General features: G+C 35.1%; 1 protein-coding gene across 2 annotated transcripts; it reads left to right on the forward strand.

The window, feature by feature from the left end:
• The first annotated feature begins 3,526 nt into the window (after positions 1 to 3,526).
• On the forward strand, positions 3,527 to 16,234 carry XRN3 (5'-3' exoribonuclease 3). 2 transcript variants are annotated; one of them, XM_059603576.2, is made up of 23 exons: positions 3,527 to 4,051; positions 5,005 to 5,107; positions 5,203 to 5,279; positions 5,948 to 6,139; positions 6,299 to 6,418; positions 6,589 to 6,651; positions 6,953 to 7,102; positions 7,222 to 7,386; positions 8,803 to 8,880; positions 8,956 to 9,042; positions 9,327 to 9,680; positions 9,886 to 9,981; positions 10,109 to 10,204; positions 10,292 to 10,362; positions 11,514 to 11,642; positions 11,732 to 11,808; positions 11,911 to 11,951; positions 12,059 to 12,133; positions 12,256 to 12,413; positions 13,465 to 13,581; positions 13,687 to 13,762; positions 14,971 to 15,092; positions 15,269 to 16,234. In XM_059603576.2, the coding sequence occupies exons 1-23, from the start codon at positions 3,848 to 3,850 to the stop codon at positions 15,984 to 15,986; spliced, it is 3,369 nt and encodes a 1,122-aa protein (XP_059459559.2). In that variant the 5' UTR covers positions 3,527 to 3,847; the 3' UTR covers positions 15,987 to 16,234. The 2 variants fall into 2 exon arrangements, with proteins under 2 accessions (XP_059459559.2, XP_059459560.2); XM_059603577.2 differs by having other exon boundaries at positions 3,528 to 4,051; positions 13,477 to 13,581.
• Positions 16,235 to 17,639: the final 1,405 nt, after the last annotated feature.

Genomic DNA, 17,639 nt, shown 5'->3' on the forward strand with positions numbered 1-17,639 from the left:
TTGTGATTCTCTTAGTGCACTCCATGTTGATGCCCCTAAAGAAAATTAGGGTTAATTTTAGACGAAGTAGACATTGATTTTGTTTTTACTGTGTACAGTGATGAGTGATCTGGAATCTGATTACGATTTTGTTTGTGGCATTTGTCTATAATGTTTTTGTGACTTTCAATTCTAGTTTGGATGTCATTTAAGTGTTGAAATGAAGTTCATCCATCGGAACCATTTATGTGAGGAGGACAAAAGTCTACTGTTTGGTGTTAAGGTATAGATATACCATAACACTCTAAATATCCATTTCCATGGTTTATGAGAAAATAACCATTCCTTATATTGTGGAGTTATCTTCATAGTTGAGTTGAAATGTAAACCTCACCGGGCCATCTTTCTCCTATGGCAGAATAATGACACCAGATTCATTCTTGTAATCTGTGCTTCATTGCTGATGGTTTAGACATTTCACCTTTTGATACTAGTGGGATGGTTGTTTGATATCAAATGGTGGGTTCCGATTAAAGCAGTGTCATAAATGATTCCTGTCTCAAGCTTAAAAATGGAAATGGTATTCTGTTCATGTCCAATTTAATATTTTAGTCTCCAAGAGATAGCTTAATCGGTTGGGACCACACTTAATGAAGTGGAGGTCACTAGTTCGAATCATCTTCTCCCCTCTTGTGTGGACATGTTAAAAAAAAAAAAAAAAATCAATATTTTAATGGCATGATATGTCAAACTAACCAACAGATATGTATCTCATATGTCTTATTAATATTATTTTAAAAAATTGAAGAACTTTTATATATATATATATATATATATATATATAAAGAAAAAAAATAAAAATAAATTTGGTGTAGCTCGAGCCACCTCTCATGACTGCCTAGGGGCCACAAATGGGGTGGTCTTGTTTGGCAAACAAGGGGGCGAACCCCTGATTAGTAATTGACATGTTTCTTATATTTATTTTATTAATATTATTTAAAAATTAAAAAAAAAAAAAAAAAAAAAACATTAAAGAGAAAACAAAACATTGAAAAAGAAGTTCGGAAGGCTGAACCATCCTAAACCTCCAAATGTCAAAATGGAGTGGTTTCAACCACCTCCCGTGATTTGTATGGGGTGATCAAACCACTTACAAGGTCTTGGGGTGGTCAGTCCACCCCTAAATAACCTTGAGGGTAGTTTTTGGCTACTTTTATTTGGTTATTTGAAATGACTGAACCATTTATGGCTGGCCATTGAGCCAACCCGAAGCTTCTGACCACCCCTAAATGACCTTGAGAGTAGTTTTTGGCTACCTTTATTTGGTTATTTGGAATGATTGAACCATTTATGGCTTTCCATTGAGCCAACCCTAAGCTTCTTTTTGTCTTGTTTTGTTTATTTTAATGTTTATATTGCTTTTATATATATATATATATATATATATATATATATATAGGACAAGTGTCAAGTTCTTAAAGGTATTGAATATGGACAAAAGTACCTATATATATATATATAGGACAAGTGTCAAGTTCTTAAAGGTATTGAATATGGACAAAAGTACCATATTTGTGTATTAAGTATATACATATACCACTCACAATACTTTCTGAAAAAATAAGTAATTATTCGATAATTAGATGTGAGTATCGGTTTTGGTCGGTAATGGCATTTTCACCTACTGATTCATAAAAGTCGATTAAGTAAATGGAAAGAAAAAAGTAAATTCATGGAACATGTATCAAAATGATAACCACAAATCAGCTGTATAAACACAATAAGAAAAGTTATCAGATAAAATTAAAAATTCACTTAAAAAATTGACTAAGTCGGTTAATTGTCGGTTAACCGATAAAAAAAAAGTATACCGCCTACCAAACCGAATGGATGTCGAAACAATATTTTTATTTCATCTGCAGGAATTTGGTTGTCAATCGGTGACGATTTAGTAACAGTTGATAGGCAGTAAATGGTTAATTTGCCTACCCTATCGATCGATAAGAAACCTTACCAAGCATATTAAAAAATAATTAAAAACAAAAAAAATTGTTGGAAGCACGTAGTATTGTAGATAAACAGTATTGAAGAAGTTAAATGAGTCACGCAACAATAAGACAGAAGGACTTTAACGTTCAATTTTATGAAAAAATTACAGTTTACTCCCCTAAAGTTGACAGTGTTTTTCAATTCGAACATCAAAGTTTCAATTTTTGCATTCCACCCCCACAAAGTTTCAATTTTTTTTCAATTTGACTAATATTATCCCAAAATGTTCATATTGCCCATAATTTTTATTTTTTTATTTATATTTTTTATGAAAAAATAAATAAATTTGGGTCTGCAAAAATGGCCAGATGGCCAAAGAGCCACCCCGAATTTTTTTAAATTTTTTTTTATAAAAAAAAAAAAAAAATAGGGGCAATATGGGAAGTTTTGGATACAATTGGTCAAATTGCAAAAATTTGAAACTTTGGGGGGTGGATTGCAAAAATTGAAACTTTGGTGTTCGAATTGAAAAACGCTATCAACTTTAAGGGGGTAAACTGTAATTTTTCCCAATTTTTTAGACAAAAAAAATATTATTTTCAATTAAATTACAGGAAAAAAAATTATTTGAAATTGCATAGTAAACAAATTGTGTTTTAAAAAATGCACAATTTTAAAAAATTAAATTACAATTTTAACAATTAAACTCTAATTTTGTCAAACACTTAACTGCATCTATAAAAATAATGTTTTAAAATCACTATTTGTAAATCACAAACACGACCCAAATTCGTCAGGTAGGACCCACAATAGTCTCCCCCTAAAGACCCACGGTGGCGGATTGGTCCATAACGAGATACCATCACACAGCTCCTCTGCACTTTTCCGTAGCTCAATCTTTAGGGTGGTATTTGGTAAATGGGTTGGCCTAAACACTGTAGTTGATGTAGATTGATGTGAAAAAAAAGTAAGAATGCTTAATATAAAAAAAGTGAAAAAGTGGTATGAAAAAATGAAAATGTTTTGTTTTGTAGTAATTGTTGTTATTTAAATAATAATAAAAAGTGAATGATATGATATAAAAAGCAGAAAAAATTAAAATATTTTGATGTTGATGTGATATAAAAATTGAAAAATTTAGTGAAACTGTACTTGAGAATAGTGAAAATTTAGTGAAAAATTTGATGTTGGTGTATGGTTAGAATAGAGTTTGGAGAGATGAGTATCCATCGAGTATTAGTGAAAAAAAAGTGAAAAATTTAGAATATTTTGATGTTAATTTTTTTTTGAAAAAAATGGTGTGGTAAATAGTAATAAGAAACCAACTAATTTACCAAACAAACCCAGATAAATATCCACTGCTTCAGAAACAAATCAAATCAAACCGACCTACTATCCTTGCTGAAAGACATAAACACCCTCATATTTTTCCCAAGACTCGCCTCCTTTATAATCCATATCACGCAACGAGGCAGGGGCACAACTGTCCCTTTACTTAGTTTCGTGCCCTAATTCGTCGGATATTTTTTTCTCTAACCTGCGAGACGGTGATGTTGTTTCAGCCATAGGATGAGCGCCTTAATTTGGATCCCTAAATATAAGAAAAAGTGAGAATTCTTGATCTTTCTCAGTATCTCTCTAAATTCGAAAATTCAGGAGGCGGGCGCGCCATCTGATCTAAACTAGTCGGACGAGAATCTTGAAGCCGAGCTACGCAGTGACATCTCTTACTGGGCCTTTGATAAGATTGTTTCTTTCTCTCTGTGAAACTCTCGGGTAGGGTTAGGGTTACGATTTTCATTCACTTTCTCGCTCTGTCTCATTAGCCTGTTCGGGCTGCGGGAGATCTCCGAGGCGGCGAGCTCCTAGTGTTTTTGCAATGGGAGTTCCGGCTTTCTACAGATGGTTGGCGGAGAAGTACCCGTTGGTGGTGATGGATGTGATCGAAGAAGAACCGGTTGTGATCGACGGCGTTAACATTCCGGTCGATACCAGTAAGCCAAACCCTAACAATATGGAATTCGACAATCTCTACCTCGACATGAACGGGATTATTCACCCTTGCTTTCACCCCGAAGATAGGGTACGTTACGATACACAATTTCAGTTATTCTGTTTCCGAGTTCTGATGCTCTACAACGTAATTATGAAATTTTAATTGATTTTCTGTTTTTTTTTTTTTTTTTTTGCGGGAGAAGGTTAAATTTAATGTGACGGGGGTATTGTTTCTATGATTTGAATTGGTTAATGAAATCTGTTATATGTGTAGCAACTAGCACGCCAGCTCAATGTTGACTATTTGCATAGGGTTTGAGCTCAGATCTTTGTTATAGTTTCACAATCATCAATCAATGTTATGGATTGGTAATTTTGTTATTTTTTGAGATCGATGTAGTGATTTTTTTATTTTTTATTATTATTTTTTTAATTTTTGGTCTTGTAGCATTTTTATTTTTTACATAAGTGAAAAAATAGTTGGCTACATGTTTATGGTGCAAATAATGAAGGGATCATAAGATTATTTATATTTGACGATGATCTCTTATTTTTAATTGCCTCTACTAATGCGTTGAGTAGATATTGTTCTACAATTTGATAGATTCCAAATATAATTTGGAAATATTTGTTTGGGCTTGCTCTAGGGGCATCCGTGCAGAAGTATGATATTTTTTTCTTTTCTTTCTGTTGAGTAATCTAAAGCAAATTGAATGTATTTTTACATTCTACCAAATGAAGTGAGGTATCTGTGTAAAGGCATTTTGGAGAAACTTGAGGTTCTTCTGTGCTAGAGATGCCCTCCAGTCTGGTTATTTTCTCTCTTGAGATAGGGTATCTACATCAATCTTTTGAGAGTTTGTTTGTACCAAACAACATTAACTCTCTCTGTTATGTGATTATGGGTTCAATAAACCTCTGGTTTAAAATCTTAACATGCATGTGCTCTATGTAGTTGTATACTGTGTTCTCATATCATTGTTTTCTTTCAAAATATTTTTAATCAATTATGCCTTTTCTGTGTTATTTTGTCTTATGCAGCCTTCTCCAACAACTTATGCGGAGGTATTTCAGTGTATGTTTGACTACATTGATAGGCTTTTTGTGATGGTACGGCCTCGAAAGCTGCTATACATGGCTATCGGTGAGTATTGGGGTTAAATTTAATCTTTGTCACTTCAAAATACAAGCTGATGATATGTCATATGTGAATTCTAATTATCTGGAGATGGCTGATAGATGGAGTTGCCCCAAGGGCTAAAATGAATCAACAGCGGTCTAGGCGTTTTAGAGCAGCTAAAGATGCAGCAGATGCGGTATGTGCTTTTGTGTATTGTAGGCGCGTCCTCCATGTGTGTGCACGTGAAGGGATTTTTAACTATACTGTTTGGCATTTTCAAATCTCACTCATAGTAAATATAATAGATATTGGACTCATATGAGACATTTTCAAATCTCACTCGTTACTAGCTCATGAGCATGGAAACTACTCATAGACAAGGACATTATTGATTCAGATATCAAGGACTGTCCAGAGCTCTTAAGAGAATGCATATCCTAGTCATAGTAATGGAGCATTTGCATTTTATGTATGCCACCTTTAAGTTTATTTGTTTTTGGATCAAGTGATGGAATTTTGTATAATAACTGAGAAGAGTGAGTGAGGCTTTTATTATTTTTGCAAACCTGCTCCATCTTTGCTATTAACTTTTTCATTTCTTTTAGCATGCTTCTCATGTACTCTCTTGGTAAAGGGAGAATCTTATATCAATCGTCAACCAGGGATTCTTTAATCCCGGAAATTTAAACTGCTTATCTGCCAAAGAACAATTTGGGGGGATGACAGTTGCAAGGGCTCCATTACTGTATTATGTTCAATGGTACATTGACACTCCTTTTCCCAATAAGGGGAAAAAGTACCAAGAAAATAAAAATAAGAGGCCGAAGTGTTTCAACTATTGATACTGTTGCCTTTCTTCTGTAGGCAGCTGAAGAAGAACGGCTAAGGGTAGAGTTTGAGAGAGAGGGCAGAAAGCTTCCTCCTAAACAGGATACACAAGTTTGTGATTCAAATGTTATTACACCTGGAACTGAATTTATGGCTGTTCTATCAGTTGCACTGCAGTACTATATTCATCTCAGATTGAACAATGACCCTGGTTGGGAAAAAACAAAGGTATTTTACTTGCCAAGCTCTGTTGTCACCTTCTTATTATATTTTGATTTCTTCATGATTAGAATTTTGTACGCATTTGTGTGTGCTGCAATGATGGAGTGTGCTAACTTCATTTTTTTTACTTCATTTTTTTTTTTTTTTTTTTTTGGTGGCGGCAAGGTCATTCTTTCTGATGCCAATGTTCCTGGTGAAGGGGAACACAAGATTATGTCTTATATCCGCCTTCAAAGAAACCTTCCTGGTTATGACCCAAATACACGCCATTGCCTGTATGGTTTGGTATATATCTTTCTTCAACATATATCTGCATCTAAAGTAGGAAAATTGGCTTTCTTTCTTTCTTTTTTATTTTTATTTTTAGTTTTCTTTTTGGCATTTGATTGATACACCTGTGCCCAAATTATTCTGGACTAACATTAGCTGCTTTATTAATTGGTGCCACATGACAGGATGCCGATTTGATAATGTTGGGTTTGGCCACCCATGAAATTCATTTTTCAATCCTTCGAGAGGTGGGTATTCCATTATTTGCACGAATTCACAGTGACTTTTACGTTTTTTTTTTTTTTTTTTTTTCAAGTTATGTAGGGTAGATTTTTTGAATGAAGAAAATGAAGGAAAACGTGGATCTTATTTTGTTTTTTGGCAACTTGATCCTCTTATCTCTGTGTTGTTTGTATAGTTATGTAGATGCTCGTTTGTTAGAAAAGTTGGGTTCTATATGTCTTTAACTTTTCAATACCTGCAATATGGTCTGGGTTTTATCTCCATGTTTAACAAATAATCAGTCTCTATCTATATGGTCCATTTCAGATTGTATTTACTCCTGGGCAACAAGACAAATGCTTCGTGTGTGGTCAGATGGGTCATTTAGCAGCAAATTGTGAAGGAAAGGCAAAAAGAAAGGCGGGAGAGTTTGATGAGAAAGGTGATGGCGATGTTGTGGCAAAAAAACCCTACCAGGTTATATTTCATTCTTTGAAAGATCTTGGTGGTAAAAGTAATTTTTGTTTGTGTGTATAGTTCGTGACATGTTTTTGGTTCTTGTGACTAATGTGTCACTATCTTTCCCTTCCTGGCAGTTTCTCAATATTTGGACGCTTAGAGAGTATTTGGAGCATGAGATGACAATTCCTAACCCTCCATTCAAGATTGATTTGGAACGCATTGTGGATGACTTTATCTTCATGTGTTTCTTTGTTGGCAATGATTTCTTACCACATATGCCAACTCTGGAGATTCGTGAGGTTTGTTAACCCAGCATTTTCTTTTGGAGTAAATTAGTTTTTGAAACATGATGGATTAGGGATAAACAATATTTTGAAATATCATAATCATAACTTTTTAAAGTTTATCTTCTTTAAACTTTAAACTTCTTGTGGGCAACTTCCTATGACTTTAATGTTTCTAGCTTTCATGTTTTTCATGAGCTTTTTTTCTTCTTCTAGCTAAGTGTTTCTTTTGTATACTTTATGTGTACTTGGGTTGTGCCTTTTGCGCTTTTTAATAAATTACATTTACTTATGAAAGAAATAACTTTTTAAAGTTAAAGGGGCCTTCTTTCAAGAAGAAAAGCTTAAAAGTTGACATTTAGTAAAAAAGAAGAAGGTATGATGTTCGGGTATAAACTAAATGGCATGTGGTGAAGTTGTATTTGGCATAAAAGAAGCAGATATTTGTGTTTTTTGTTTTGGAAATTTTTAATTGTTTAATTGCCCATACTGATATCAATACTAGTGGTATGTGAATATATGGGAAATTTGTGTGGAAAGATTCATCGGTCATTAAGGATGCAATCATCTTGTGTTTATATTGGGACTAGGTTTTAGTACATCATGCACAAACTTTACTATTAAAATGTAGCAAATGCCACTGTTTAGTGTCATGCCTATGTGGTTAAAATGTTTGTTGAAAAACATACCATTTATGTTGTTTATAATATAATAACATATTTACTTACAAAAAAAATTTATTTATAATATAATAATGAAATTCAACAAGAACCTATGAGAGGAACTTTCTCTATTCTGGTCTATCACCAGCAGTTATACATGACAATTTATTATAAATACGTTAATACCTATGTTACAAACAAAGAATTAATCACAAGAATTAAAGTCATGTAATCATGCGAATGTTGGTCAACATATTGGCTTTGATAATTTAATGTTAGGAATTAGAGGTGAAAAGGCACATGGAAGATAAAGATTTGACAGAAATTTGTTATTCATTCCATTGTTGATATGGGTAGAAATGTGTTTAGTAGAGGCGACCAAATGATGATGATGTAGAATGTTGGATGGTAAGCTTAGTCAAAAGAGAAATGCATTTTCAATATGATTGCTAATCTTCCAACCTTTACTTAATGTATTTTTTTTATGGCAAATGTTAATAGCATATTGGTAAATGTCGTGTAAATATGTTGTTATGATGGACTAGTCGAATTGTTCATTATTAACACAATTTGTTAGAGATGTGTTGAAATGAATAAATTGGATGTCTTTAGGCATTTATAGTCTCAGTCCTTGTGTGTCATCTTCATTATTGCAACGTACAAGAAATTATATATGTTGCAACTTGCAAGATAGCTGCAATTGAAGATTCTCTTTGACTTCTCTTGGATTTACACAACTAAATGTTTAATATCCTGCTACTTTTTCTAGGGTGCTATTAACTTGCTGATTGCAATATACAAGAAGGAATTTAGGGCATTGGGAGGGTATTTGACCAATGCAAGCAAGGTATTTAATTATTTATCTGAGAGTTGTAGTTTCTTTAGGGGTTGAATATTATTTTTGACTTGTTTTATTTCTCAGCCAAATCTGAGCAGGGTGGAGCATTTTATTCAGGCTGTTGGATCTTTTGAAGATAAGATATTCCAGAAAAGAGCTCGATTGCATCAGGTTTGCACTGTTCTTAGATTGACATGGTTACCTTTAACCTCCTATGTTCTTAGATCGACATGGTTACCTTTAACCTCATTACTCTCTTTTTGGCCTTAATGGTGAGATCAGCAGTATCTTGGATCTCTGTTATTGTTCAAACTGCTTGCTATTAAAGCAATGAATTTTTAAGAGTATTATTGGATCCAGTACTATATTATGTGGTTCTGTTTTTGTTGTTGCTGTTTCTTATTCCTGTAAACCGAAGTCATGATAAAGATTTTTATTTTGCTTTCCTTTTTCAGCGGCAGGCTGAAAGAATAAAGCGTGATAAGGCACAAGCCAGGAGAGGAGATGATGTAGAGCCTCAAGTTCAACCTGAGTCTCTGGTTCCAGTTGCTCGATATCATGGTTCTCGTCTTGCTTCTGGTCCTTCGCCTACACCCTATCAACAATCAGGATCTAGTCACAGTTCAGAGAGGTCAACGTTTGCTAGAAAAGATTACCAACATGAGCAAGCTTCAGCACGGTTGTCGGGGATTGAAATAAAAAGCAAACAGTCAGGGGCTTCTCCTCGGCCCCAAAAAGTTGCACGTTTGTCTTCAGTGGCTACCATTGGAGCTGCTATTGTTGAAGCTGAAAATAGCCTTGAAATAGATGTATGTTTTGGGAGAGGCTTTAATGTAATTTTGACTCTGTCAGCCGTTCTTTAGGACTAATTTTCTATAGGCTTTCGGTATGAGCCTTGCTGGCGAGGAGTTATTAGTGCATCTATTATTGTATTATCATTTGTCTGTTGTCTTTCTTGACAGTATAAGATATTAGAGTGATGCTCATTGTGTCTTTTTCTCTTTTGGTTTCCAGGAAAGTGAAAACAAAGAAGAATTAAAATCGAAGCTTAAGGAGGTACTTCGTGAGAAATCTGATGTTTATAACTCTCAAAATCCGGAAGAAGACAAGGTTTGATGATAACTTTACCTTTGCATATAGATTCGTTTAAAAGCTTGACATCATACAGCAGTTCATTTAGCTTTTGCTATTGCATTTTTTACCTGGAGTATTTATATCTCTTTTGTTGTTTTATTAGGTTAGATTGGGAGAACCGGGGTGGAAAGAAAGATATTATGAGGGAAAGTTTTCTGCAAAAACTCCAGAGGAGCTTGACGCAATACGAAGAGATGTTGTAAGTTCAAGTGTTATCTTATACATTGGCATGTATTTGGTAGATAACTGTAGGTTTATCTTATATATTGGCACTTCTATTGGGTAGGTCTTGAAGTACACAGAAGGTCTATGTTGGGTTATGGAGTATTATTATGAAGGGGTATGTTCTTGGCAGTGGTGAGTTTGTTTTCTCTTCTACTTCTTCTTCATCTACTTAATTTTAAGGTTTTGTTTGTGGTGGTTGTAATCCTTTTATTTTTCAGTTTCTTATGGTGCAGTCCTCCCTCCTCCATCTTTACTGCATGCACTTGCTTGTGTAAAAATTTAAAATTAGTGGTTCCAATGTCCCCTTGAAAAAATGTTCAGTGATTTGGTGATTAACTTTCATTTTTTTTAGCTCTTTCTGTTTCCTTCTCCTTTTCTTGTTCTTTTGATCTTTCTGTTTCCTCTTTCTTTTGGGTTCTGGGTTGTGGAGTAATGATTACTTCTTTTCATTTGAGGAGGTGTTGTTGGTATGTGAAAGTTTCAATGGCTTACTGATCTCTTTTTCCCCATCTTGCCACTCCTACCTTCTCTTTTTGTGATCTATGTTGGTTGGATTACACCATGTAAGGATTTGGTGAACCTTGTAGGTTGAAACCTTGATATATGGTAGGAAGGAAAGAATGGAAAACATCGTATAGGGACCACATTAAATCTTAAATCATATAGTTGATGTGGGTTTGAACCTGCTACAATCATGTTAAAACATGATGGTACCTAGCTCTAGTGTCAATGGGGTTTTACAGGGTAGGGGGTGCCATCACCCCTTCCTATTTTTTTTCCACAGCAAAAAAAAAAAAAAATCATATAATTGATGTCTTATTTTGACCACATTCTTTCTGATTCCATCCATTATGTAAATGATGGGAAGTGTGGATGACTTCATATCTTTTTTTTTTAAAAAAAGGGAATGGGTTCATAAAGGGAAGCTATCAAATAATATTGGTCATATGGTTGAGGTTCATATATAAACTGCGTACTTGATGTTTCAGTGAAATGTATATTTGATTAAGAACTGAAACCAATTACTACGAAGGAACACCTGAATACGCATGAAATGAAGACATCCTTATCATATGATTGAAATTAAACAAAAACTTTTGTTTTATTCTGTCACTGTTTTTCATAAATTTCACTTGTATTCAAGTCAAATCTTTTCTCAGCTCTGGGTTTCTTTCTTCTTTTGTGGTGTGGTGTGGATGTTCTAGTTAATTTGTTGTCTCTATCCAACATGCTTTCACATATTTGAATTTTTACTTTTTGACTCTGGAGAATCTTTATTGTAGGTTTTATCCTTATCATTATGCACCATTTGCTTCTGATCTCAAGGATCTTGGACAACTGAACATAAGCTTTGAGCTTGGCACTCCCTTCAAACCGTTCAATCAGCTTTTGGGAGTATTCCCTGCTGCAAGGTTCAGTAGCCACTTTTCTTTATTTTATTTTATTATCACAATTTTATAAGTTTCCCATCACTTAAGAACAAAATGTAATCCATTTGCAGTTCCCATGCGCTTCCTGAGCATTACAGGAAATTGATGACTGATCCAAATTCGCCGATTATTGACTTTTACCCGACTGGTATGCTTTTTGACTCAAATGGGGGCCTGAAACTTTTTTTCCCTGTTTGAATTTACTACAGTGATAATTTCTCCCACTTAAAACCTTTGTACTATTTGTCAGATTTTGAAGTGGATATGAATGGCAAACGATTTGCTTGGCAGGTGGGTTTCTCCTTTAATCTTTATTTGTAGGCATGATGATGATGATGTACAGGACATGACTGTTTTCTCAATTTGTTTCTTTGACACCTCTACTTACTTTTCTTAAGGGTGTTGCAAAGTTGCCTTTTATTGATGAAGCCCGCCTTCTTTCAGAAGTTAAGAAAATTGAACATACATTGATGGTATGGTGTTTTGCCATAAGTTAGTTTGATACTCTGTACTTTACTAGTTGCGATTTCTTTACCTCTTCTTTTTAGACATGACTTTCATTTTAGATTGAGTTCTGCATTTTTTTTTTCTAAAGGAGGAAGAGGTACGGCGAAATAGCGTGATGTTCGACATGCTTTTTGTGAAATTGTGTCATCCGCTCTCTGTATGCATTAGTATTCTTGACGAAAAGTGTAAACGGTTAACAGACAAAGAACGAGTCGAGGTCAAGGAGAGAATCGAGCCGGAAAAAAGGTTTGTTGCAATGTTTAAATGCTGGCCATTACATTGCTGTTTTGTTTTTTTTGAGGTTCAAAGAATTAATGAATGTGTACATTCTATTCTATGTGAGGGCTCTCTCTATTTTTTACTTGACCTGGATTGTAGAATACTGCTGTCATTTGTTGTGTGCTACATTTTGGTGCCACTCCCATTCAGGTTTCCTGAATTTGTAATTTTGTAGAATTGGTAAGAAAATGAAGAGATGCTCTTCTAAGAAGAAAAATGGAGAAATATCTGGCAAAGAATTTTTTTTAGCAATCTTTTCTTGAATTGTATTTTTTTTATTATTATCATAATGCCAATTTTACTGTTCGTCTTTGGTGGGCCTTGTGTTTCTTGGTCATTTGAGTTTCATTTTTCCCCCTCTAAAATTTTTGACAAGTTAACCAATTTCCTCCTTAAAAATGTTTGTCATTTATTAATGCATTTTTATCTGATTGGTTGCCAATATCTTTTTTCTGTTCTGTGGAATCTTAGGTTGCCAGCTTAATTTTGTACTTGTTGAATACAAAATAATCTTACTGTGCCCCCTTTTGAGGTTGTTCAGCCGAATTCCAAGCCATCCTAATAAGATTCTCGCATTTGACCGTAAATGATGGTTTTGCACCTTTATGTTTTTACCAACTTAGTGATCATAAGATTATTCTGTACTTGGCGATAATGTAACCTGTGTAGCTGTTATCGATAGAACTTTTCATGTGGACTTCTCTTTTACCAAGGTGTTGTGTCTTCATCCTTTCATTTTCTTTGTGAACCTTTGCTTTGGAGGAACCAGGCCCTCACTTAACCCCCCTTACCCCCAGAAAAAGGAAGGATAAAAAAGAGAAGTTTATTTACCTAGTATGGATATGGTGATTTTTTTCATATGTTTTTACTGAAGTTCTGTGGTCTAGTTGCAAGTCTAATTGTATCCCTGCCCGGTTCTCACCAGTCTGCTGCGCACGATTTTTTTTTAGTTTGTGAATTTCTCCATGCTACCAATAAATTTAAGTTCTGGTTAGGCTATTTTCTGATTTTATTTAAGGGCTAAATGCAGTGATGGAATGAATGGTTATTTATCCCCATGTGCTGGAGATCCTCGCCCACCAATTTTCAGGTCTCCTGTAGCAGGGATGGAAGATATTATTGACAACCAAGTCACGTAAGCATTTGAGCACTGACTGCTATTCAATTGATGAACCATGCATCCAATCTGTTCTTCCCCCTCTCATTTTTTTTCCTTTCGTCTTTATTTCTTGCTGTTCAGATGTGTTATATACAGACTCCCAGATGCGCATGAGCACATCACTCGACCGCCTGCAGGGGTTACATTGCCAAAGAAGGTATTATGTGGTTATTAGTGAGGTTTTATGGCTCGTCAGTTAATAGTTCTTTTCAACTGGTTTTTTGTTTTCCTCTTTCTTGAATTTTGGTATGTGATCCAGTATTGTTGTATGGAGAGAGAACATGTGGAGCTATCACAACTAATTTTCCTATCACAATAGGTTTACATTAAGGATCAATATTAGGGCCTCGTTTGGTATGCGGAATGACTATTTCATTAGGAAAATAAATAGCTATTACTAGGAATGAGAAAATGTATAATGGAATAGCTACTCATATTCCCTAGTTTGGTGACAACACATTTGTTCACATTAGAATTGTACCAAAATTTCTAAATAGCCAAGATATCTATAATAAAATAATAATAATAATAATAATTAAAAAAAAAAATTAGAAAAATTATTTAGTGGCCAACCACCCAAAGGAGTGGCCCAACACCATGGCAGAACCACGGGGGTTGTCGCACCACCCCAGCGCCCTCTTGGTGGACCCCCAAGGAACTCTGGGTCTGGTGTGACCACCCCCAACGATGCTTAGCTGTGGTTCTGCGTTGTGTATTAAGTTTGTTATCTGTTTGTGTATGAATAAATTGCTTTGAACAGGGTTAATGTCTTTAATTTTGGTGTTCTTTCTTTGGGTTAATTAGCGGAGCTTTTGTGAATGGACGTGAGGGACGATGTTCTATATGTTTTAATGTAGATTTGGGTTCTAGTTCCAGTTTTAGCGTAGAAATTAAAATGGTTATTGTTTGAATGCATTAGTTAATGATGATGCTTTGAGATAATTTTCTTGCTTTTACGTACTTTTCACAATCACTTGGAAGACTCGAATCATTTTGGTGTTTGGTATCTTGCCCCATCGAGGTGCATCCACATGTTTTATCAATCCTTGATCATATCATTTCAAATATGGTTTTACTATTAGTTTTTAAGCAATTTTCTATGCCTTCTATTTCTTGCATTTTCCAAGGGAAGGTTTCTTTTAATTAAACAATCCTGTTATCATCATCTTCAACACGTCTCTCATTCATTAATTATTATTTTTATTCTTCCAAATTTTAGAATTTAATGTAGCTGTTACATAAAAGCGAATATATTTTGATGGTTAAGTGGGTGTGGCTTTTCAACCTGATGGTTTATCACAATGACCAAACTACCCTCAAACCCTAATGACTTACTAACCCTAATAACTCTTCTAACACTTGCAGACTGTGAATTTGGGGGATCTACAACCTGAACCTGTTTTGTGGCATGAAGATTCTGGAAGGAAGCCATGGGAAAATGGAAGGAAGCCATGGGAGAATGGAAGGAAGCCATGGGAGAATGGAAGGTATGCCATGATTAAATATCCATTTGATTGCATGCATAATTGGATCAAACTTTATGGGCATTCCCTTTTTCTCTATCCTTCTCATACATACGCTAGTGTCGGATATATCAAAGAATATTTTCTTTCATTGGTACTTCGGTATGTTTGACTGTTGTGGATTTCGTTTTCCTTTTCAGGCATAACTCCTCAGGAGCCATTTCTGGCCGACAGCTTGGGGACGCAGCTCATCGACTTGTTGTTAATAGCTTACAAGTGAAGGCAGCAGATGCTAATGGGTACAGCAATCAAATGCATGCCCCACCACCATCTTACCCTGTGCCTCCCTACCGCCCACCGCTGGCTTCCTACCAAAATGATAGAGGTCATGATCAGGTGTATAATAGAGTACCGCAACCAAGAACATTTCAACCTCCTCGAGGTCACCATCAATCTTCAAATTCCCCCACTGCTCTAGTTTACCAGGAGGATGGGTATAATCCACCATATGTTTCATCCGCAGCCCACCATTCCAGTAATAGGTCTTATCCTCAAAATTATGACCGAAATAATAGACCCGTTACCCACAGTAAAGGAGAGTATTCCAGGAATGTAAACTATCCATCAGCAGGACTTCATCAGAATGGCAGACCCATGTATGATAGCAGACAGATGGTACAACCTCCAAATGTGGTTCGGGCTCAATCTTACCATGGTGGTTACAACAACCCTTATCAAAACTACCGACCACCTGGAGCTTCTACTCATCAGCAGCGGGGTAATTGGGCTCCAGTTGCAAACCAGAGCATTCCCGGCGGGTATGTTCGCCCTCAACAACCAGGCAACCAATATTCTGCATTAGATAGAAGGGCAAATAAGGGGCCACACCCACCGCCACCCGGGTATGGGCGTAAGTAGGAACACTTGCTACAATGAATATGTACAATAGTCAGTTTTTCATTTGCTGAGAGTTGTAACATTATATTTTTTAGGCTTCATCCGTGGTTCCATTGTTTTATTGTATTCTCATTTTAGATGGAAAGGATAAAAAAAAGAAAGAAAAGAAAAGATCTCCGTGATACTTTTGTTGTAGAACAATTTGACCGTTGTGGTGAGTGCATTGTCTGCACCAGTGGCTAATGTAACAAGTTCTTTCCACTTTTTTTTTTTTTTTTTTTTTTAATTGTAAACTAACACGTGCTTTCTCTCTCCTCCTCCTTCATTTGGGCAGAATGATGCGGGTCCAGTTTGATTCATTTTTTCGTGATTGCTTTTTGAGAAATATTGACACATCATTGCAGATAGTAGCTATGCACAGACGACAAAAATTGATGGCAATGTCAGATATTATGCTTTATAAAATCAATTTTCTACTGGTGCTACTATCAAATTAAATGATATCAGGTAGAATCCAATTAAACCACCCCCAAAAGCTTGGGCTTTTCGGTTACCCCCTCTAGCAAGTAGCATGCTTTTGGATTTATTTATTTATTATTATTATTATTATAATTATATAATAATCAATGTTATCAGGTTGAATATTTGCTATGAGAAGTGAGAGGTAGGTGGATAGTGGGGATGTAGGTAGGATGTATGTGTGGATGGAATGGAGGACGGTGATGCAGCAGCTTTTGAGACCAAAAAAGGTTCATGCTTCCATCTTCTTAATTCTCTGGGTCCCTCCTCCTCGTAAAGGGCGATTGATCTAGGGTTCGTTAGGCCTTAAATAAATAATGAAATCCGTGTTTGCATTAGGCAACGATATCATGCCCATGCAGACGTTGAATAACGAAAGGAAGTGTTGGTTGGAGCCATTTGTCTGTCGGTTGACCATCATAAATTGTTATTTGAATATGTCAATCCGAGTTAGAGTTCCAGGTTTTATTACCCATACAAGTAATACAACATCCCCAAATGTTAAAAGAAGCACGACGTTTTAAAGCTCAAGGGTTTGATTTCTTTTCTTCTTTTCTTTTTGGTGTTTTTGTTCACGTTCCATAACTTGATCTCTACTAATTTTCATATATATATATATATATATATATATATATCATAAAAATAAAAAAATAAAAAAATTACTAATATTCCGACGTTGGTTGCAAAAATACTTACATCTAAATTTTGACATTTTTTTTTTAATTAAAAAAATGTTCAAATATTTAAAATTTTTTTAACAATATTTAACGAAATTACGGACCACTACAATGTTTATTCCTTAATGGGAGCCGAATCAATCACTCACTGCTCACGGCCCATATATGGCCAATAAACTGATGAGGCTATATTATAAAGCGCTAGTTGTCAATGTAGAGATGCGAACGTTAGAATTTAGATAAAGAAAAAAAAAAAAAAAAAAAATCCAAAATGCATACTTTGAAAACTATATATATGATGTAAGTTGTATGGTCCAAAATTTAGAATAATACTCCTTTCTCTTTCTCTTTCTCATTTTATTTTTCTTCTTGTTTGTGTGGGGGAACCTTGGTTTGATCGTGCGTGCGTCATTGGTTGGAATTTTGGTGTCTGTACCATAATATCATCTGGCCCCCCATTGGACCACATTATTAGCAG

The sequence above is a fragment of the Corylus avellana genome, chromosome 9 (assembly GCF_965113065.1).
Source record: "Corylus avellana chromosome 9, dhCorAvel1.hap1.2, whole genome shotgun sequence".
Taxonomy (NCBI): Eukaryota; Viridiplantae; Streptophyta; class Magnoliopsida; order Fagales; family Betulaceae; genus Corylus; species Corylus avellana.